Source organism: Mus musculus, chromosome 10, assembly GCF_000001635.26.
Source record: "Mus musculus strain C57BL/6J chromosome 10, GRCm38.p6 C57BL/6J".
NCBI lineage: Eukaryota > Metazoa > Chordata > Mammalia > Rodentia > Muridae > Mus > Mus musculus.
This window is the reverse complement of record NC_000076.6, coordinates 58,382,784-58,406,812: the sequence shown is the minus strand read 5'-3', so window position 1 is coordinate 58,406,812 and position 24,029 is coordinate 58,382,784. Positions and strand designations below refer to the sequence as shown.

The following is a 24,029-nucleotide window of genomic DNA, read 5'->3' as shown; positions in this document are numbered from 1 at the left end:
ATGGATCTCTTCTTAGAAAGGGGGTGGGGGGGGGAAGCAGGCAGGCAGACAGACAGACAGACTGACTCAGGAAACAGAGTCCAAGTATTCAGGAACTGATTCCATTGCAATAACCTGCATTCTAGATCCTGTGCTCCTCTGTGATACAAGATCCAGTATTAGGACTACCATTCCTATTCCAAGAGATTTTGCTATAACAAGCTGCTTCTTTTCCACACACTGTAGAGACTATGAGCATAAAATAATTAAGAGTCTGGGGATCAGCTGGGCAGTGGTGGCGCACACCTTTAATCCCAGCACTTGGGAGGCAGAGGCAGGAGGATTTCTGAGTTCGAGGCCAGCCTGATCTACAGAGTGAGTTCCAGGACAGCCAGGGCTACACAGAGAAACCCTGTCTCAAAAAACCAGAGTCTGGGGAATCCCATAAATTAACCCAGAAAAGTTTGGGATATAAAATGAAGAACAAACCAGAAACTATAACTTTTGAAGAATCAAATTTCCATAAACACTATAGTTTAGATAATTACATTAAACCCCCAAGCCAATTTAAAACAAGGAATACTGTATTAGTTACTTTCTGTTGCTGTGATGAAACTCTGACTAAAAGCAACTCAAGGAAGAAAGGGTTTATTTTGGCTTCAGTTCCAGAAGGACAGAGTTCATCATAGCAGGGAAGGCGTGCCCTAGTGGCAGGAGCAGGAAGCTGGCTGATCACATTTTTATTCACAGACAGGAAGCAAAGAAAGAAAGCAGGAAGTGGGGTGAGTCAATAAATCCTCAAGCCCACTTCCAGTGACATACTTCCTCCCTCAAGGTTCCACAACCTTTCCAAACAGCCACCAGCGGGGAACCAAATGTTCAGATGAAGGAGCCTATAGGCGATGCTTCTCATTGATTATCACCACAAATACAATAAGCAAGAAACATTATGTCCCAGGAGATAGTGTGGTGTGGGAGAAGATGAGCCCCATGGCAACAGCCCTGCTTCTTTCTGTGTAGGTTTTGGAGTTCTGTAAATATTCTTATCAGAGGGGTGAGGGAGGAGGCTTAATAACTGTTGCTTTAGAGCCAATAATCGGGAACTTAGCTGATGGTCTCATTTCAGAAATGCAGATGCTGGACAGTCACTTGGTGATTTATACATCTGTCATGAATTGCTCTGAGACAAGTGGGTCAGTAGATAAGCAGAGAGGCTGGCTTTGGAGTTTCCTCTCTTCAGTCTTCACTTCTCAGTCCCAGCCTTCCTGAATAATCAGGATACAGTATTAGAGGAAATGAGTGAGGAAACTCTTTGTTAATCATTGTTCCATTACAGCATTCATTACCAACAGGCCTTTCCTGTTAATATCGACTGGGATGGGGGAGAAAGGCACACACTGGGAAAACCAAACAAGGAGAGAGAAATCTGCAGCATGAACAGAGAGTTTGGCCCTGGGTGTGCTGGCTGGATCTGCAGCACACAAAGAGGGCTACAGTCATGCCCTTGTTCTGGGTCCAGTCTATGCCAGTCGGAAAGATTTGTGGAATTGGATCCCTCTATAACTGGTGGGTTTAGCTCACTTCTAAAAATACTTCAAGGGAAAGAAAAATGACCTCTTTTGGTGGAGATAAGCAAGGTATCACAAAGCTATACTTAGGAACCACTAATGCAGGTGTCGGGGTCTGTTTAAACGGGCATTCCCTCCACAAAACAGCTAAAATCTATGGAAACTAGCAGTGATTTATTTCTATTCATTTAGTTTTTGAGACAAGCTCTCTCCATGTAGCCCTAGCCATCCTGATCTCACTCTGTAGACGAGGCTGGCTTCAAACTTCCAGACATCCACCTGCCTAGTTTGGGGTCAAGGGCGTGCACCACCACCAGCCAGCAGCACGGACTCTTTTAACTATAACTACATTATCCAACTTGAAAACCTATAGCTATAAGTGACTCACACATTCATGCAAGCTCTACATAACCAGAGCTGTGAAAACTATGAAAAGAACCCTGGGATCTGACACTGGCTTTCTGTAGGATCTACAGAATGTGTGAGTGAAGATTTTAGAAAAAAACGTATTATATTATGAAACTTATCTAAATCATTTCAGTTTCTGAGACAGATAGGGCAATGTAGTGCAAGAGAATGCAGCTTTGGAGTCGAGTCCTGAGAGAAAAATCGAGTCAGCTGTCACTATATACAGTAGGCAAGGGCTTGCTTTACCACATGTAACCAGTGATACCTAGTTTGTAGGATTCGTGTAACTATCAAATGAAAAAACAACAACTTAGAATGCATCTTGTGTAGTAAATGGCTCACAAACAGATGCTGAGTTATTTTTGGGATAAGTATGACCTTGTAAGTCTTGTATGCTGGCAATGTACAATACTCCTGAACAGGGGACTAGCTCCCTGGCAAGGTACGGGAAGCACAGGCATGCTGCCTTAGGACACCTATGGCACTGAAAGCCCCATCTCAATCAAGGCTTGGAGAAGCATCACCACCTGGGACTTGAACACATTAGATAAGCCTTCTACCACTGCAACACACCCCAGCTGTCCTGCTATGTTTTTAACATGCTCACACTGTTATAAGGTTACTATTTCCTGATGAAGACTAAAACGAGTGTTAATTTCTATAGTCTAATAGGTTATTTTAAAGTAAAATGCAGAATAGTATCAGAATGAAGGAAACTGGATTTTAGTTTGGCAATCCAGCACTAATAACATAAAATAAATCTTACTTTCTCTTAAATGGAGATAATAATTTCTTCATTATAAAGAGCTGGGAGCTGTATTTCCTTGGGTATTGGACATGTCTCATGATCTTTTTAGTTTACATTTCAGTGCTGGGATTGGATCCAGGGCCTTCTACATGATGAGTCTGCACTCCACTGCTAACCACACCCCCAGGCCCACCTGCTATTTTAAGCAAGCAAGTAAGCAAAGAAAGAAAACAGCACACCTTTTTGGTGGGGTCTTTTTTCTTTTGAGAAAAGTCTCATGTAGCTCAGGCTAGTCTCAAACTTCCTATGTAGTCAAGAGTGGCTTGAGTTCTTGATCCTTTCTCTCCATTTCCCAAGTGCTGGGGTTATGGTTATATATTAGAGATAGCAGATCAATGTGGACAGTCTTTGTGGCAGAAGTATTCAAAGTTAAGTGGGAAGATGAGTATTGTAACAAACAGTCACAGCGAAGTGTAAGGTGCTCCATGTAAGAGACGAATCTGAGTTCTGCGGACTCAGGAAAGACATGGACTGAAGCAGATGGAACTGGCTGGTTACGTTAGTAATGAACCTCCTGGGCAAGCAACATCTGTAAATCAGTTCTTCTTGGTGAACAAATCTGCAAAGCCCCTTATTTTTCAGAGGGAGACAGATTTCTACCTAAATTGAAACTTTTTAGGTTCCTGTTTTAAAGCACATCATCTAGTAGGAGACAGGGTCACTGAGTGAGTAGGGATCATATCTCGGTAGTATTCCTAGTAGCTGCTATGCATTCTTTTTGGTTCTGCTTTTCTTTTAAGACAAAGTTTTACTTTTAAAATGTTTTATTTTTCTGTTATGAGCATTCGCCTACTTGTATGTCTGCTCACCATATATTCCTGGTGCTCAACATGGTAAAAGAGAGCATGAGCTCCCATGGCCTTGGAGGTACCAGTGGGTGTTGGGAATTCCTGCTCCTCCTTGCCTCTCCCAGGTGCTGGAATTATAAGCCTGTGCAATCATAACCAGCTATACCATGCTTAAGAGATGTACAGATGCGACAGAAATGCTTTTGTTCCTATCTCTAGCCATGTGTTCTAGTGAGTGGGTAGTGAAGAATCTGGCTCCAGTCTTCTCTTTGCCTAGAGGGATGAATATCCTAGTCAACTAATCTAATATAAATATATTAGGAAGTTCCACAAAGAAAAGTGAATCATGTTTTAAAGTAAGTCAACAAAACTTGTCTCCCGCCCCCCTTAAATTTGAGACAGTGTCTTATTAAGCAAGCACACCAAGATAGTACTGAACTTGCAAATCTCCAGCCTTGGCCACCCAAATGATGGAACCACAGGTCTGTGTCACCATATTTGGTTATCTTTAAGTCTTCATAACTGGTTCCAAGGGAAAAGGAAGAGTAAGGACTGTGGAAATAAGGGGAAGAGGATACTTTGACAAAAGTTAAAAGCAATAATAGCAAAGGTATTATTATAGCAAAGTGAACCTAGGGCTCTTTGAAAGCTAAACAAGAAAGAATTATATCACCAACCCATATGTCCTGATGGCTCATTATACTAAGACTGACACATACACACCAAGTTTCTGCCTGTAATCTCAGCCCCAGGAAGCTGGAGGGTCAGGAGTTTAACGACACCCTCAGCCAGGTGGACTACAGAACCTCAAAAAACAGACAGTCAGAGACCCCAGACAAAACAAATCAAATGGACTTCTAGTTCTGGAAAACCTTCCATTGCTGGGCATAGCTGAAACATCTTATTCTTCCATTGTTGGGCATAGCTGAACATACATCTTATTCTTTGATGGGGATAGCTTTTTCTCTAACATGTCACTTAATCAAAAGTAAAGTTCGTATTTTCCATCTGTGGCTTTATAAATCTTTGGCTGGAAAATGGACCTTAAACAGTAAACATTGTAGCTAAAATAGCTGTCTTCCTTAGGACCCAGAAGGCAACAGCCCAATAATAGCCCGATGCTGGGATTTGTAACATCTTTTGGAATAATACTAGGGAGATATTTATAGCCCAGCAGTGAAGAGAGTAAGGAGTGAACAGGAGGACAAGTGTGAGTCATGTTTTATTCTGCTCTGCTCAGGCTGTTTCCATGCTTTCCCCTCTGACCAAACATAAATGGTTTTGCAACTGACAGGACCACATGTAGAGGCAGGTGCACGGAAGGTAAGCATTGTTAGCTAAGAAAGACAGTGATATTTAATGCCAAAATAGCAGGCAAGGGACGGTATCAGAGAAAAGGCATGAAGAGGGACTGGAGGACTCCAGAGGGCAGATCAGGTAGAAGACAAACCAGAACTAAGTTTTCCCTCTGAGTTTCTCAGGTCTTTCCTTAATTGTTTTTCCAGTAACATTTCCTTAATCTTAAGAAGAGACCTGAATGGATACTAGGGTCAATATGGGTTCTAACCCTGTCACATCACAAATTGCTACCTGCTGTGTTGTCAAGGATGTTTTCACCTCTCAGGGCCACAAAGGAAAGAAAGGTAGGGATTAAAGGAGACTTAGACAGTATGAGTAACATTGCTCCCTGCTTTTTTGTTTTTTGATGTGTACACATACATGTTCATGTGCGCATTGTATGTGTGCAATTACACATGCACATCTGTTTGTGACTGTAGTCCACCTTATTTTTGGAGATAGGCGCTCAACCTACCTTGACCAGACTGATTTCATCTAGAGCCTAGGCAGGTAGGTCTTCCCATCTCTACCTCCTGAACTATGGTATTATGGGGATGTGCCACTACTTCTGGTTTTTAACGTAAGTGCTGGAGATTTGAACTCAGGTCCTCATGCTTGTATGGCAAGCGTTTTACTGACTAAGCCATCCCCCATATTTCTGGAACCTCTGTGTGTGCTGTGAGCCGGTCATAAGTATCCGCTGTGAACAGAAGCTATATTTCTCATACCAGAGAAAGTATCAGTCACCCTATCTCCAGTTCTATGCTTTCCAGTTCTATAGTATGATCAATCCAGATGACCAGGGTTCCCTGGTCAGCTAGATACTGCTTGAGTAGCTGGGCTGACTCCCACACCCAGCACGGATTGTACAGATACAGGTGTCACAGCACGCCATCTGAAATTTGTGCCTACTTGCTTTAAGCCTACTAATGAAACTTCACAGGAGTCTTGTTTGGACGCTGATGACAAATAAAGCTTTGACTCATGGATTCCTTTCTCTCTACCTCCGCCTGTACTTTTCTAACCTCTGTGTATTGACTTTCATGAATGAATAATAAAAGCCTTATATTTAACTTATATTTTCCCTAATTCTTCATAAAGATCTTAAAATCAAAACAGTCTTATCTGGCTGAGTTAAGAGATTTCAGAGCCTTTGTCAAATTCTTTTTTTTTTTTTTTTCCTTTGTCAAATTCTAAGAGTTTGTTAAACTGAATGATAGCAGTCCAACAGCTGCCTTCCCTCCCATGCCATCACAATCCCTAGGGGCCTAACTTCTGTTTTTCTTACCAATGACAGCCATTCAGAGTCAACAGAGCATCTGGCTCACCACCATCACCTATATACCCTGGGAAGTTCTTTCCATCTTCTCTTCTACAGTTGGATTTCTGACAAAAAAGATTCTCTAAGGAATTAAAAAAAAAAAAAAAAAAAAAAAAAAGAGTATCTTCCTACTACTAAGAGTTTTTGTTTAATTTTTCTTGAGGTGTAGTAGAAAGTCCGGAACAATATGCGTACTACTGAATAAAATTTCATTCTATGACTCAATGCTCAATGCTATTTCCTTGCATTGCACTAATACAGACAATTCACAAATGGAAGGTTTTTTTTTTTTTTTTTTTAACATCTATGGGGGAACAAATGGTGTTTTCCAGGCTGGCGTGGGAATTTCAATCTGCCCAGAGCAGGGAAAGGCCTCAGTGGTACTAATAGTTTAGTAATGACTGCTATAAACTACCTTTCCTTTTTCAGGCATAGAGACAGAAAAATCGAAGTCTGGTAGGAGAAAAGGAAAAATACCTCAAAGGGGAGAGATGGTTTGGCCATTAAGAATAGAGGACCTTAGTTCAATATGGCAGCTCACAACCCGCTTTAAATCCAGTTCCAATGGATCATCTCTTTTGGCCTTTAAGGGCACTAGGCATGCATATGACACACAGATATATATGCATGGAAAACACCCATATACATAAAATAATAATTAAAAAAGAAATCAAAGAACAGACATTCTTAGCTTTATCAGAATTCTATGCACATGTATCATATAAAAATGCACACATTTGCAAATATGTTAAGTGGGATGCTAACAAAAATGAATTGCCAAAGTGATTACTCTCATGTTCACTCATGATGTGGGAATGAGCTTTCCTAGCCACCTCCATAATACATTTCCTGTGATAAGAAAGTTTCAATACAATTGAAGTACAGATCACACGATGACATCAAGAAAAACAAGTGTTCAGAAAATAGCTTAAGACACATAGAAGGGCTAAACAGAGTGGTTCCTGTAGTGCTCAAGTCCTAACAAGATCCTCTTTACGAAATACATGCATGGAAATCTGCAGAATATGGCCTGGAAATCAGGAAGTTGGTGACATGGGTTCCCCTTTAGGAAGATGTGCAGTGACATCCTGATAAAGTAAGGCCCAGGGGTGAGGCTGGGCAGATTCGATGTAGGAGCGCGCATTTGGGGGCAGAGATGCTTCTGCTGCAGGCTAGAGAAAGGATTCTGTACTTGGAGAAGAAGTACTCAGGTCTGATGGGCAGTTACAAGACACTGTAGCTTCTGAACTGAGATGTACTGACGGGCATGAATGTAGGTAGTTATGCCTGGGTATCCTATTTAGGTTGGGACCCACAGGTTCCACATGCATTCCACCACTGACCTCCCAGGTACTAAATACCTGGCACTTACTCAATCTCTGGTAAGGAATCTGAAAGTGAAGGACAGCTGAGTTGACCCACCTCATAAAAGAGTCCTTCTGGGAACTGCTGGAAGCACTGAGCACATACGAAGCACTGTTCGTGGTACAGCTCACCATTACTGTTCACGATCTTCTCAGCAGGCGCAAAGCCTCCCTTGCAGCGCTCACACGTGGCACTGGCCAAGGCATTGGCCATGTTGCTAAAACACACAAAGGGCAAGACAGAGACTATTAACCTGTTAACTGAAAGAGCAGACAGCATCAAGAACGAGGAGCAAACTCTAGCTGGACACAAAAACTCCTATTTTATCCATAAAACCAGATTTCGCAAGTTCTCTAATTAAAAATGACCCAGTCTCACTAACCTTGGCACTTTAGTTTCTATAAGGACCTCTTGCTCTGTTTCTGTTTGATTTTAACATTTTCAGCATTCTTGTAAGCAGTGTTGGATACAAAGAACACAGATCAAAGCCAAAAGTTCTCTTCGCTGGTGCAGTGGTGTACACCTCTAGTTCCAGCCTTTTAGGAGATAGAGGCAAGGAAGGTTGCTTGAACCCGGAAGTTAAAGAACAACCTGGACCAAATAGCCATAGCGAGACTATCTCAAATAAATAAATCAATGGATAAATGTTTCCCTTAAAGAACTCAGAATTACAGCTGGATAAGTAACTTTCATTAAAATATTAAAGAGGCCAGCAGTGGTGGCACATGCCTTTAATCCCAGCACTTGGGAGGTAGAGGCAGGTGGATTTCTGAGTTCGAGGCCAGCCTGGTCTACAGAGTGAGTTCCAGGACAGCCAGGGCTACACAGAGAAACCCTGTCTCAAAAAACACAAACAAGATATCCATGAGATAATGTTTTTAAAATTGTTTTTTGGCATGAATACAATATATTTAGATCACAGGTAGTCCTGCTCCCCACTTCCAAGACTCTCCATTCCATGTCACCCTATAACTTCACGTCCATTACTCCTTCCCTCCTCATGATGACACACTGAGTCTAATTAGTGCTGCCCATATGTGCAGGAATGCGTGGCATCAATCACTGGAGCATGGGTCACCAACAATGGGCTACACTGCAAAAGTAAACTGCCTCCTTCCCCTAGGCACTGCCAACTGCTAATAGTTAGCTACTCTGCTATAGGTGGGGCCTCATGAGCCTCTACCCTCCATGAAATAACAACTTAAAGTCAATTTCTTTTTCTTTCTTTTTTTTGTTTTTTGTTTTTGTTTGTTTGTTTGTTTGTTTTTCGAGACAGGGTTTCTCTGTGTAGCCTTGGCTGTCCTGGAACTCACTCTGTAGACCAGGCTGGCCTCGAACTCAGAAATCTGCCTGCCTCTGCCTCCTGATTGCTGGAATTAAAGGCGTGCGCCACCACGCCCGGCTTAAAGTCAATTTCTTTAAAGAACAGAATCTAAACTTCATGTAACTAAACATCATATCATAACCTAGATTTAGATTATACCTTTGATTCGATATTGTTCAAAACAACTGCTTAAAACCACTAAAAATTAGACAAGATGCCTCAATTCTATTAGACAGTTTATAAAGCAAACATTTAGTACTACAGTATAAAATGTATCACTAAATCACAGAATTTTATGTAATAAAAATCACTTTGGGGGCTGGTGAGATGGCTCAGTGGGTAAGAGCACCCGACTGCTCTTCTGAAGGTCCAGAGTTCGAATCCCAGCAACCACATGGTGGCTCACAACCATCCATAACAAGATATGACTCCCTCTTCTGGTGTGTCTGAAGACAGCTACAGTGTATTTACATATAATGAATAAATAAATCTTTAAAAAAAAAAATCACTTTGTAGATAGAGAAACAGGTTCAGAGGTGAACAGTTAACTCAACATCATGGCACTAGCTACTCATGAATGAATGACACAGGGGTAGAATCCAGGCTCTCTGCTTACAAGGAATCATCTCCATCACAGATCACAGCCTTTCGGCAAACTCTTGGCAGTTCATGGTAGGGACACAATCATGTTTTACAGGCCAGGAAAATAAAAGCAGGCATTAACTAGCATTGAGTGACTCTGACAGTTCCCTCACAAGCAATCCCACTCTACCTCAAAACACAGGATGTGATCACGAATAATTGTTTTCTCTAGCCACTGGCGCTTCAGGAGCCAGGCAGCAGCTGAAGCAGACTTAGGTGAGGATTTCACATGAATAGCTATTTTGTTTCTGAAAGCTCTAGAAATGGAGAAGGTTCCATATGCTGAACAGTCACTGACCAAGCCTTTTGTTTGTTTGTTTTGGCTTGTTTTTTTGTTTCCAGAGGCTGATTCTATGGTGGAGTTCTACCTCTACAAAAGCAGTCTGCTCCTGGCATAGCTTCTGACCTTTCAAATATCTCATCAGTCTGCCGGCACCACTGCCAAGGGACAGATGGCGTGGAGAGCCTCTCACTTCACAAACACTTTAACCAGCGGCCTTGCTCTTAGCTCTTTCCAAGGTTAGCATTTCCATAGCAAGACTTATTCTTTGTCCACCCCAATGGAGGACAGCTCTACATCTGTCTTCTTCCTCAAGTGTTTCAAGACAATTCTGTGTTGTAACCTTGCCACAGTAACACTATGCTGAATCCCCACATTCACCATTCCAGATCAATCAAAAGTCTGTTTTAATTCATAAGCTCAATTAAGATAGGAGTGTCACTGAAGAGAAGGGAAAAGATTGGGCCCGAGAGAAAGCAAAGCTGGTGACAGTGCTTGCTGCCAAGCCTGAAGATGTGGGTTTGATCCCTGGAATTCACATAGAAGAAAAACTGACTCCAGCAAGTTATCTTTGACCTTCATAGTGTATGACACTCTCCCCTCCGCCCCCGCCCCAAAATAACACTTTTAAAACGTGAAAAGAGGCAGCCTTACTTCTGACGAACCTGGCCTAAGCACTGTGTATAGAGACTTCCACTTTGTCTTTTCAGAATTATTGTGAGGAGAGAGGATCTAGACGAACAGCAACGTCTTTAATAAAACTCTGAAGGGATCTGTGCACCCTCTTTTCTTACAGAAAGAGTGGCTGAGTGGAGAAAGACGCTAGCCCACATCCGCTCAGGAATTATCAGAAGCTGTTTTGAGGATGAAATAATAAAAAAATATAATCCCCTCTGGAAAGCAGAAGGTGCTACTAAAAGACACAGCACCATTATAATTCTAAATTCTCTCCAATGATATCACTCCTCAGCAAACTTAATGGACCTCCCCGAAAAGCTGAAGAACATTCTGGAATGTCTTGCTTTACTCCCACTTAACTCAATGATTCTCAAGGTCTGGGGTGACTGAATCTCTGGAAGTTCTGAAGTACCCTCTCAGCCATATCTCTGTGCCAAGAGCAGAAGCAGATTGGAAGGAGGGAGCTGCATCAAGAAAAATGTGCAAAAGTTTACTTTTTCCTCTGTATTACTAGCATGTAATATGTCACTTTTAATCGAATAAATACATATTTCTCATACAAGAAGTATTGGATTTCAATCTTTTTTAAAATGGTGCTGATAAAAATGCTATTAGCACTGACCTGTTTATATTCACTACAGCTACATTCCAGACTTAATTATGTTTGAAAACTCAAGTAGACTTGGCCAAGTGCGTAGGTAGATGAATGTTTTACACACATATTCATATATATGAACTCCCCTTAGTGACCAAAGCAGGGACAGAAAACAGCGACCGCGTGCCTCCCAACTGAGCTCAGGCTTCCCCTCCCTCTCACCTTGTTGGCTGGCAGTTGGTGCTCTTTTTTCTTTCTTTGAGACTGGGTCTCATGTAGCCAAGGCTGATCTCAAATTCCTGACCCTCCACACCTCCCAAGTGTTGGGATTACATACTCAGCTTCTCTCTTGCCTGACTCTCCTGTATTGTTCACATTTTTTTTATACTTGACAGTATTTAACAATGTATGAAGAAGCTATTTTTAAAGAGATAAGTCATTAGATTGGTTATACCTAATTGCTTAATTTTCCAGAAAATGTTTTTTCACTAAAAGTGTTGATGACAAAGAAAACATGGGAGCGGAGAGAATACATGTCTACAAAAGCCAACCAGGACTGATGTTACACACCCACCTCCATAACTCGGCTAACATAGGAAACCACAATCAAACCTTCCAATTTTTACATCTCATTTATCTCCACATGTGAAACAAATTTCCTACTCTTAAAATACAATATATAAAATTCTGTTATCAAATATCTTGAGAGTTTATTAACCACCTCAAATATTGATTATGGGATAAATCCCCAACAAAGTGTTTATCGATTAAATTTTTAGTTTCATATTTGGGAACTCTCAGAGTATATTTTTCCTGCTATAGATCCTGACAACACAAGTGCCAACTTCTCTTATGGATAACACAGTGAAAATGTACCATTATTAGAAAGATGAGCGCTGTCTATTCTTCCCAGGAAGGTGGCATTTTCCTTGACATCTAGTATGTCCTCTGGTGGAAGTTTATAAGACAAGGCAATCTGAGAACCACCCCCAGCCCTCCGTACACCCTGGAAAAGCCCTGCTAAATTAAAACACACTAGCTGGCTTAAATGGCTAGGAAATGCAGAACTGAAGATCTGGAGACTTGAAAGCCTGTATTTTAGGAGGGAAGAGACTCACAATTTCGCATAAAAATCACAGAATTCCTTGTAGACCTTTACGTCACTGTGCCTGCGCTGCAGGTTTGACACAGCCCTCTCGTCTTCATTCCCATTAGCTTCAAGGACGCTGTTAAGGGCTGTTTGGGGGATTTCTTCATTCTCTGGGATAGTGCACGGGCGTGCCCGTCCTGGGAAGGCCATTGTACAAGCTTGAGAGTTCAGAGTCCTGTGATGCCGAGCAGGATACAGAGAAGAGAAACAATATCCAGGCCTCCTGTTTCCCAGCCAGGGTCACTCCCACTGTTCCCACATGCGTCACCCAGCTGCCAGGGTCACTCCTGACTTTTCATGTTAAGAGCTCTGCAGCACAGCAGTCTGGATCTATTATGACTTCTAGAAGCTCCCAAAACCATTTCACGTGTTAGTGACAATTTGTGTCTGAGTGAGTCTCCATTTGGGTATACACAGAAATTTTTGAAAAGCTTGATAAGCTTCAGAAAGGACCTGTGAGCCCCTGAAGGGAAGCTCTATGTAGCCATTTATTATCTTTGTTCTTGATAAAAGTAACAGCATAGTAAAGGCTTCAATGAATGGAGCAGTGTAAACCAGACTAGAGTTTAACTGTAATTCTTCAATTTAATCCCAGCTAATCCTGTAACAGGAGAGTCACGGATTCTTCATGGTATTCCTGCTATATTTAGCTTAAACTACTACTGTCTTGTAATTGTGTTTGTCATGATGATAATAGCAACAGAGAAGCATGAGGCAACACAGGGTGCAGGGTTCTTCTGTGGTTCCATTCTCTAGTCCAACAAGCCATCCTACCCAAAGCAAGCACCTCAAAGAACTGTGAGCAGGCACGGCGCTAAGCACTGCAGGTCATAGTGATAACAGAAGAGCCATATGCCCTTTGAGAGACAAGCAACAGTTGAGACCTGAGTAACCGTGAATAGTGTCTCCTATCATATCACCATATCCTCTATGAAACAGGTGCTATTCACAAGTAAGAAAACCAAGGCCACAAAGAGGCTGAATAATAAGTGACAGGGCTATGCTGTAACTTCTATGAGAGAAAATGGCTGAACAGAATCACTGGGAAATAAAACAGGAACTCAAAACCAGTATATGGCAGGTACAAAATGGGACCAGAAGCAGGAACTGAGATCACACCTCCCTACTTTGAATCCAGAGATATCAAAATGATGAGGAATTCCAAGACTGCAGCCCTGGACCTGCTTGGACCCCAGACTGGTGGATGCCAGAAGAGGGAAAGCCCTAGAGACAGCTTCCCTGTGCAAATATCACCCTTTCCATTCATCTATACTCTCTTGGTTTTGGTTTCTTTTCATTAGGACAAAGTAAAACAGGAAGGACAGAACCAGACAATTCTTCAGCCTCGTGCTGACGGAGCATAAGCCACTCCTTCAGTTTCCTCTCTGAAGAAGGGGAAATAGAGCAGCGAAGTTGGGAGCCTGGCAGTGGCATAGCTGTTCTACTGCCACTGAGTGTGTAGCTACTGTGGCCACCAATCAAGCAGGACATGATCTCTGCCCATAGAAATCTCCTTACTGTACTCCTTAACTAATCTGTTTTTCACCTGTATAACGTGTCATTTGTGGAACCCTACTATATGTGCTGGCCGAAGGTTGGTTTTGTTTAGTCACAGTCACTGAGATCTGTCCAGGTTGCTAGATACGTATATGTAGTTTGATCTTATGTTGCTGCATAATATTCAGCAGTATTAATATATATGTAGTTAAACCATTCACTCACTGAAGATTTAAGTACTTCATAGTTTTAGGCTATTGCCAATGAAAGTTGTTTAGAGGCTTCTGTGTAAATGTAGATTTATCCTTCACTTAAGAGATGCTGAGAGTGAATCTGTTGAGCTATATTCCAATCATACTTTAACTTTGAAAGAGCTGCTAGGAGTGGGGGTGCATGCCAATAATACAAGCACTTGAGAGGCTGAGGCAGACGAATTTAGAATTTAAACCCACCACGGGCTCCACAACGATAAAGGCCAGCCTGAATTATACAGTAAGATTCTGTCTAATATCCACTTATCAGTGAGTACATACCATGTTAGCTCAAATGCTCAGAATACCCACGATACAACCCACAAACCATATGGAGCTTAAGAAGAAGGAAGACCAAAGTGTGGTTACTTCAATCCTATATAGAAGGGGGAACAAAATAATCACAGAAGGTAGAGAGAGGGACCTGGGAGGGGAGAGGAAAAGTAGGGCAGGGCCAGGTATTTGAAGGGGCAGGGGAGAAGTACAGAGGGTCAGGAAATCAAATAGAAATATGTAGCAGTGGGGGGTGGGGAACTGTGGGTAGCCACTAGAAAGTCCCAGCTGCCAGAGAAATGAGAGACTCCCAGGACCCTAGAGGGATGACTTTAGCCAAAATAAGAAACAAAGGGAAGATAGAACCTGTGGAGACCAACTCCAGTAGATAGGCACGGCCCCCAGTTGAGGGATGGGGCCACCCACCCATCTCAAAATTGTTAACCCAGAAATATTTCTTTCCAAAGGAAAGACAGGGACAAAAAATGGAACAGGGGTTGAAGGAAAGGCCATCCGGAGACTGCCCCACCTAGGGATCCATCCCATCTGCAGACACCAAACTCCACCACTATTACTGATATCAAGAATGCTTGCTGAGAGGAGCCTGGTATGGCTATTACCTGAGAGTTTCTACCAGCACCTGACCAATACAGATACAGATACTCACAGCTAACCATGTGACTGAGCCCGGGGACCCCAATGGAAGAGCTAGGGGAAGGACTGAAGGAGCTGAAGGGAATTGCAACCCTATAGGAAGAACAATATCAACTATCTGGACCATCCAGAGCTCCCAGGGGCTAAACCACCAACCAAAGAGTGAACATGGAGGGAACCATGGCTCCAGATACATATGTAGCAGAGGATGGCCTTATGTGGCATCAGTGGGAGGGGAGGCCCTTGGTCCTGGAGGCTTGATGCCTCAGCATAGGGGATGCTAGAGCGGTGAGGCAGAAGTGGGTGAGTGGGTGGAGAAGCACCCTCTTAGAGGCAAAGGGGAGGGGGGAGAAGGGGATGGAATAGGGGGGTTGAATGTAAACTAATAAAATGATTAAAAAAAAAATTCTATCTAAAAAAAAAAACCCCCAAAAAACCAAACAAACAAAAAACCAAAGACCAACTTTTATTTGAAAGGTCTTCGGATGTAGCTCAGTGGTAGATTACTTGCCTACCACCAGTAAGGGTGTCTTCCATTGAAAAACAAACAACAAAGATCCTCCACTCAGTGACCTTATATCAGATATCACAAGTTCAAAACCTCCCTCAGAATGTATCTCTTGTGTAAACTTATGACCTATAAAGAAATGTGATGGCCACAAATGGCTGCACCAAGAACCTAAAAGGCCCCCTTCTGACAGTCCAGCCAATAAACAACCTCTCATTCCTCTCCTGTAAATTCTTCTACCAGCCTGCAGAGAGGTAGAGCTAACACATGGCTCTGGGTCTCCAAATTAGTAGCCCATGTAACAAAACATGTCTTTGCAAAAAGTTGATGTGAGAGGACTGGCTTCTAGGCAGGCCAGATAGTGATTGTTCTGGATCACCTGTCATATTTACAGAAAGTGGTGAGAAGATCTTTTATTGTTTTCTCTATTGGCAGCTGAAACTAGGCTAAGGGTGATGCCTGATACTAAGTACTAAGACCTGTATCTTTAAGGTCTATTTCATTTTGTTTTTGGAGACAGTGTTTCATAGGCATCTCAAATTCACTATGAAGTGGAGGCTGGCCTTGGCTCCCAATCTTACTGTTTTATATCCTAAAAGCTGCAATTAAAGGCATGCACAGCTATGCCACATTTAAACAGAGCATTGTTAAATTTTTTTTGGGGGGGGTTGGGGGGACAAGGTCTCATATTGTAACCCAGGCTTGCCTTACACTGGTGTTTCTTTTGCCTCAGCCCAGAAATGCTGGGATTATAGGCATGTGCTAAAACATGTAGTTTTATTGACCCAGTAACTGTTCACATCAATGTGGTACAGTGTGACATTTACACACACACACACACACACACACACACACACACACTTTGGAAAGATCAGACCAGGGTAAACTAGCTTAACACCTTAATCATCTTAATTATACATCATTTCTTTGGGGAAAGTGTAGAAAATTCAAAAATTTCCCTACTAGCTATTTAGAACGAGTCAATTAATTGTTGCTTACCAAAGTTATCCAACTGAAGTATACCATATGTAACATAAGTTGTTCCTCTGGTTCCTCTGTATCTTGGTTTCCAATTACCACCTCTTTTCATTACCCAAGCCTTCTCCTTGCTTAGCCACTGGTAACCACTCTGAGATAAACTGTTAGCTTACAAATGTAAGTGAAAGCATGCAGGACTTTCTAAACTTAGTTTATTTTATTTAATCAATGATTTCTAGTGTTGAAATGACACAAATTCTTTCTGTTTTGATGGCTAAACAATATTTTACTCTCTTTCTCCTTGTGTGTACAATATAATATTCCTTGATACTGGAATCTACAAAATAAGATCCATTCTGCTATACTAAAGTGTATGCTACCTGGCTTAAATGCTTATGTAACTTACAAGCCCAGTTTATTTTTGGTAAAAGCTCTTCTGTTCTTATAATAAATGCAGCAAAAGTAGTCTTTAATTCCACAAATGCTTGACAATAACTGACATAATCAGCCCTTATAAGCTTACATGCTGGAAGAATAACAGAATCATGGAGTTCAACAAAGGTTACTGATACATGGACATAATACCACAAAATCCTCTACAATTCTCTATGTAATCGATTTGTCTGATCTCTTTGTAATTTGTACCTGACTACTTAAGAAAAATGAGAGAGAGAGAGAGAGACTACATTTCTTTAGACTGCAAAAAGACAAAAACAAAAAAACGATAAAATTTGGATAATAGAGGTTAGCTAAGTACAATTTTTTACCCACAATCTTAAACCTCATGCTCCATGCAGCTGAAGACAGGTAACAAAGTATCAAAATGAAGTGGTAAGAATGTGTGGTGTTATCTGTGGAGGGTGAAACTGTATTTGCAGCATATATCAATCAGGACCTTTTCCTAGGGAAGGAGGAGGGAGGACGACATTTCTTACATCTCAGTGGGGAAAGCAAATGGTAGCCAGAGAGAGACCTAATTCATAAGGAACAATTCTGGCACTTGCAGATGCTCCCTAATAAAAGTGGGCAGAACTGTTCCTAGCTAGTGCTGACCTGTCTTGGAAATTGGCCAAGATGATGGACGCCAGAGAGAAGGAGCAAAAGAGGAGACAAAACTGGCAGGAAAACACCACAAAAGTGAAATGACTAAAGAAGGACAAACTGCAGGTAGAGAAAACCCAACGGGGGGGAATCTGCAGCTTTGGAAGGACTCTCAGTAGGCTTCCAGTCAGTTCCTCATAGTATTTTTAGTAATTAAATTTGACCGTACAGAGACCTCAATACTATAGTAACTTTTAGGCTTGGAAATAAAAGTTTGTTGTATCTATCTATCTATCTATCTATCTATCAATCAAAAAGTGGGTAGAAATAAAAATGCAGGAGATTAAAGAATATGGCAAGATAGAAGTTTTTAAAATTCAAACTGAAATAAAGATAATAAAGATGGTTCCGTATTTTAATGACTACTTGGTAACTTTTCATCTTTTTTTAAACAGTCTATTAATGCATTTAATATTTTTTAAAAAGTCTAATACATGTGAGCTTTGTGCATGTGAACACAGTACCAACAGATGCCAGGAGAGGGCGTCAGACCCCCTGGAGCTGTTGGACATGGATCCAACTGAGAACAGAACTCCGGGCCTCTGGAAGGACAGAAAAAGCTCTTAACTGCTGAGCCATTTCTTGAGCTTCAATCTTATATCATTTGAGCAGTAATTTCTCTGATAAATTTGTATGCATTGTATGTATATATACATAGTATATCCTCACCATCTTCGCTGAAAATCAGCGAATGTTGATGATTTATCTGTGTTCTCCAGTCTGCTCTATTAGTCTGGTTTTATGCCAGTACCAAATTACTTAGGCTGCTAATGCTTCCAAACTTCTTCCTCTCTGCTCAGGACTGCATTAGCTATTTGACAGTCTATGTGAATCAATTCAAATTTTTGTGGAGTACTTTTTCTACATCTGCAGATAATATTGCTGGTATATATATTTTTTCGAGACAAGGTTTTTCTGTGTAACAGGCCTGGATGTCCTAGAACTCACTTTGTAGACCAGACTGGCCTTGAACTCCGAGATCCATCTGCCTCTGTCTTCCAAGTTCAGGGATTAAAGACATCCTCACCACTGCCCAGCTGGTATTTTTAAAAGTTTTTATTTATAATATGTGTGTGTGTGTGTGTTTTCTATGCATATATGTCTATGTACCATTGAAGGATAGAAGAAGGTGTCAGATCCTCTGGGATGAAGTTACAGTTGTGAGTCACCATGTGAGCACTAGACTGCGCCTGGGTTGTCTGGAAGAGCAGCCAGGGCTCCCAGAGTCATGTCTCTAAGCCCCAATGGTATACTGACAGGAGCTGAACTTGTTGGTCATAAGGGGTTCTACAGACATTTTAACAATTCATGATCATCTACATATCTTTCTAATTTGGGGACCTCTTAGTTTCTTTCATCAGTGTTTGATGATTTTCTTTCTTTAATTTTTAAATATTTATTTTATGTATGTGAGTACATTGTCACTGAATTCGGACACACCAGAAGAGGGCATCGGATCCCATTACAGATGGTTGTGAGGCACCATGTGGTTGCTGGGAATTGAACTCAGGACCTTTGGAGAAGGTGCCAGTACTCTCTAACACTGAGCCATCTCTCCAGCCCCCTTGTGTTTGATGATTTTCATCAAAGAGATTATATTTTTCCATGGGCTAAGTGGTGGCTAATTTTTTTTCCTAGTTCTTTCTCTCTCAATCCTTTCCTATTTTATTTCCTCTACTGTAAATCAGATTGCTTTCTTGATTCCTTTTCCCAGAAGTTTTGTTATTGATATATATAAAAGCTATTGATGGGATGGTGAGATGGCTCATTGGGAGCTTGATCCAAGCCTGATAACCTGAATTTTCTTTTCAGACCCTAGACAATGGAAAGAGAAAAGCTGTCTTCTGATGTTCCATGTGCATATGGCTTCTGCTTCGCTTCCTGCCCCAAGGTTCCTGCCTTAACTTCCTGCCCTAGCATTCAAGCTGTAATAAACCCTTTCCTCCCCAAATTGCTTTTGGTCATAGTACTTAATTGCAACAATAAATACAAACCTAGCTAAGACAGTGGGTATGTTTAATGTTTTGTTGAGAACAAACTACACACTAGAGCACTCCAGTACAACGTGAAGACAGCTGCAGAGCTTCTGATTTCACCAGTCTGCTAACTTCATGACTGTACCCCAAATGGCCAAAGATCAAAAATCCAAATAGCCTGTTTAGACATGTCATACAAACCATCACAGCTGTTCCTAGGAGTTAGATACTTAAAATGTGAACATATTCATAAGCAGAGGTACCAAAAGCAGCTTTGGGAGTGGAGGCCGGGCTGGGATTGAATCTGGGAAATTAAGACAGGATCTCGCTACAAAACCTAGGCTGGACTCAACCTCATGTCATGCCTCTGGTCACCAACCAGAAGTGGTCTAATTGGTGAGCTCTGCACTGCAGTGAAAGTCTGTGTATGGAATACTGTTCTCTGAGCATGACCTGACTAGTGCTCTCTTGCACTGTCAGCAGCCAGGATTATTTAAAAAAGATCCAGAAAAGAATCAGCCCATTAACTTTCTGCCATGGAAGTGAAAGAGGCTCATGAGGCCTTGCCCCTCTCCTACAAGATTTATAAGCAGATCAGGCATGGTGGTGTATACCTTTAATCTTAGCACACAGGCAGGCGGATCTCTGCAAGTTCAAAGCCAACTTGGTGTACATGTAGCAAATTCCAGGACAGCCAGGGCTATGAGACACTGTCTCAACACACACACACACACACACACACACACACACACACACACACACACGGGTGGGGGAGGATTGGGGAGGGACAGAAGGAGGGGTGCGTGGCAAGCTGGCCATTGAGTCCAGGAGATCAACAAGCTCTGGCTTAAATGAGAGACCCTATCTCAAAGAATAATCGAGGATGATGCCGCGTATTAACCTGTGTTTCCACATGCATGTTCAGACATGAACACTTCTATACCCATGTGCATACATACTTGCAAACACATATGAAAGAAAACAAAACCAAGGATGACAACTTCTGAGGTTGGCCATTGGCTTCCACATATCTGTGCACACATGTTTACCATCCCACCATGAACATGCAAACACATCAGCACAAATGCAAAAGAAATCAAATTTATAGTAAAAGTTTAGCTTTAACATGTCATTATTCATCCACCTATCCATTCATTCTTCTGCATTGTATTAGGTAGCATAGTATAGAGATGATTTAAAATGAAAGTTTGGTAAATTTTATGCAAGGACCAGGCCATTTTCTAAGGGGCCCAAGCAACCACAGGCTTTGCTATCCCATGGGCATGATGGTACAGCAGAGGTGGAGGTGTAGAGAAGTGCTCTGGAACCATCCCCACACCACAGTGAGTGATAACTGTGGAATGGGAGAGCTAGAAACTGCTTATTTATTCTAAATCCATCACGAAACTAAGAACTTAGCAGCAACTACCACTAGGATGAAGCCTCTTCAATTGCTACAAAAGATCTGGGTGCCATATGGGGTATTCAAATCAATTAACATGGCCTAGTTACATTACTACTTGGCAGAACTATTTCCCTGTAATTCTCTACTTGGCTTAAGTGGAAAATTTCATCTGATTTTCCCGGGACTACTGAAAACAACGCAAGTGAGAGAATGGAGACGGAAAGCTCTTCCCCGTTTCCAGTTTGTAGGACAATGTAATATGTTTTCTTTCAAGACAATAAGGAAGTAGGCAAAGCTCAAGCAGAAATGGATGAATTTTCAGATAATATGCCTTTTGCCTTATTTTTAAAATTGCTTCTTAATTGTGTAAGGCAAACAAATTCATCACATGGAGAAGAGTGAAAAAGTGGTTAACACAAGCTTTCTTAACTGAGCTGAAGCTGAATAGCGATGCATACATTTACGTCTGTATTAGTATTACCACGATGTTTACTACGGTTATTAAAAGGAAATAAGAGCACTCTGACTTTACTGTATCATTTTGTTTGCTTGTTTTGTTAGGACCGAGTTGCTCTCTGTTGGAATGTACTCTGCAGACCAGGCTGGCATCCAACTAAGATTCGACTGTATCCGCCTGGGTATTAGGACTAAAGATGTGTGCTAATGCTGCCCACAACTTTATTGTATATTAACTATAACCCAGAGAGAAAGTTTAAAAAATCATTTAAAAACATGAAAATATGAAATGTGTGGATTAAAGTACCAGTTTTCAACCCTGCACCACCAATGCCCCATGCCAGGATGCCTGGTATAAGGCTATTTACATATAACTGTTCCTAAGAATTGACCACTGAAATAAAACATGTAAAATAAAGGAGGTAGCTTTGATGTCGTAGTTATATAGTAGCACGTGGCTGACCTTATGATATTTGAGGAGATATTCATAAAGGAAGTGAGTGTGATGCTATCCGACCATAGGCTGGAAACTTGTCAGGAAGTACACTAGTAGATACTTTGTCCCATAATCAATAATTCAAATCTGCTACTATCAGGTGCGGCAAGAACTCCTCTCTGGTGTCTGCAGAATAGAGAGGCCACTCAGATCAGGCAAGATGCAGCAAGGGGCTGCCAAGGACCTGTGACAGAACCATGTGTGCCAGCTCCACAACATCAGAAATGCCCCAAACTGGCTTAAATAATGCACATCAATACTGCAGCTACCCAACCCTATCCAGTTTAACAAGTAACAATAGCTTACTTTGGGGTCTATTTCTCACGAAGCACCTCTAAGTGATTCACATAACAAAACCCTATCTGCAAAAGATGTGATTGTGTAAAAGACGCCCTAGGTCGGGAGAGTGGAAGAGAGAGACAGAAACAAATCAAGCTCATGCTCTTCCTTTATGTCCCTCTCTGACAGTAACATTCTGAAAACTGTGTACAGAGAAAGTAACAGCACCTACGTTTCCTACCTTTCCACAAAAACACAATGCCAAACAGCTGCCTTTTCTCTATGATGACACATCCTTACCATACTGGTAACCTACTGTGAAAAGGAGATGAGCTGCCAAATGTGTAGAGAAAATCATAACCATTAATGGCAGAACACTGAGAAATGTCGTGAACAACTGGTAGGCTGGGCAGGATGAGTAGCCTGCACATTTCATTTTGTAAGTTGGATTTGCACTTCCCTGTCACCCAACAATGCCTTATATCCTCTAGAGGAAATGTATAACTGTCAAAGAATCACTATTATTCTCCTCAGCTAGAACCTCCATATCCCATTCAATTAGCCTGACTTTAGAGAAACCGAACACTGTGTTCTGTATGCAAGTGCCTCAAAGCTGGATCTCTTGTCTCTGTCTAAAGGTGGATGACTGAGCACCCTCTCCATATTCCATCAAGCATTCTGCTAAGAGGCAGAGGGCCAACACTGACAGGTTGACAGGTACCACCCCTGCTGACACCCATACAGCTCAAGAGGTCTTTAGCATGATTGTGCTTTAGAGACAGCTCCCGTAACTAATCACTGCAGTGAACTCCTGAAGCCCCACACAAATTTGGAGTGTTGGATCAACTTAAACAATTTTTTATATTTCCCTCAGAGGTTAGGAGGCTTTGCTGTGATTTTAAAAATATTTTTCCTAGAAACTAGTCCTCTAGTGATTCCTTTACTGCTCATAACATCTTTTATTCCTATCATGATGAATTAACATATTATCACCTACTTCCAAACATCTTTTTAGAAAGATACAAAGCCACATTTGAGAAAGCTCCAAATATAGAATAACGGTATTTTTAGCTGTGTTGACCTAAGAGATGCCCAAGTTACCAGGGAAACCATTTGGCACAGGCAGGAGCTCTTTATATGGCCATGGTGCCAAGCAGCAGCAGCAGCAGCAGCCGCCTGTCAGGCTCTAAGATACATTCTTATTTTAGTTCTGACTCAGCAGAGCTTTCTCACTGAACACAACCGCCAGCTACACTGTGACAGGAAGTTAGTGGGAGTTTTTATTCTTCACTAAACTTAATTTGAGCCCCACTTCACTGATAAGAAAAAAAGAGAACCATGAAAATATCAGTATAGAGGACAGAAGTAAAACACTTCATTCAAATCAAAGGTCTTTCCTGTTCATATCCCTGCATCTCTCATTTTCATCTACTTTCTTGATACAGAATATATATCTACCAGCATCAGAGAAACTGAAAAACCTTTCTGCAAAGTCACAAGATACCTTCCCTTCATGAGCTTTACATTTTGTGACGCACAGAGAAAGGCAATAAGTATTTTAGCTGCCATAACTCAGATTCTTTACCATAAATGTGATAAAAGATGGCGTGGGAAGGACATAACAAGACCCTAGGAGTCTGATGTTGACCAGATGGTGCAATTACACTGACAGCCAGTTTGCAGCCTGGGCTGCAGTCTCGTTAAGATTCAAATACTCTTTGTTCTGTCCCCTGAAACCAGGTCACATGGTTATGAGGGTCTTTATTCAATTCTTTCCCTCTTTCCCAGAGGTATTCTATAATCCTGGCAACTCACATCCTGTTGGGAAGTGAAATATTGCTGAACCCTGGCTCCCTACATCTTAGCTTTTAAAAGCAGCACTCGGGTTGTCAGTAGAGGGCACTGGAAAGA

General features: G+C 41.6%; 1 protein-coding gene across 11 annotated transcripts in view; it reads right to left on the bottom strand.

Annotated features, from left to right (window-relative positions):
• Lims1 (LIM and senescent cell antigen-like domains 1) overlaps window positions 1-24,029 on the bottom strand; it is a 101,350-nt gene that overhangs the window by 17,879 nt on the left and 59,442 nt on the right. For 7 of the 11 annotated variants that reach the window (XM_030244824.1, NM_001359115.1, NM_026148.4 and 4 more), the window contains exon 2: window positions 7,633-7,792. In XM_030244824.1, the coding sequence (XP_030100684.1) occupies window positions 7,633-7,792 (160 nt within the window). Of the gene's footprint in view, window positions 1-611; window positions 1,245-7,632; window positions 7,793-12,212; window positions 14,312-24,029 lie in introns of those variants that run through there. The other 4 variants (NM_001193303.1, NM_001346676.1, XM_006513074.4 and 1 more) reach the window with 3 other exon arrangements.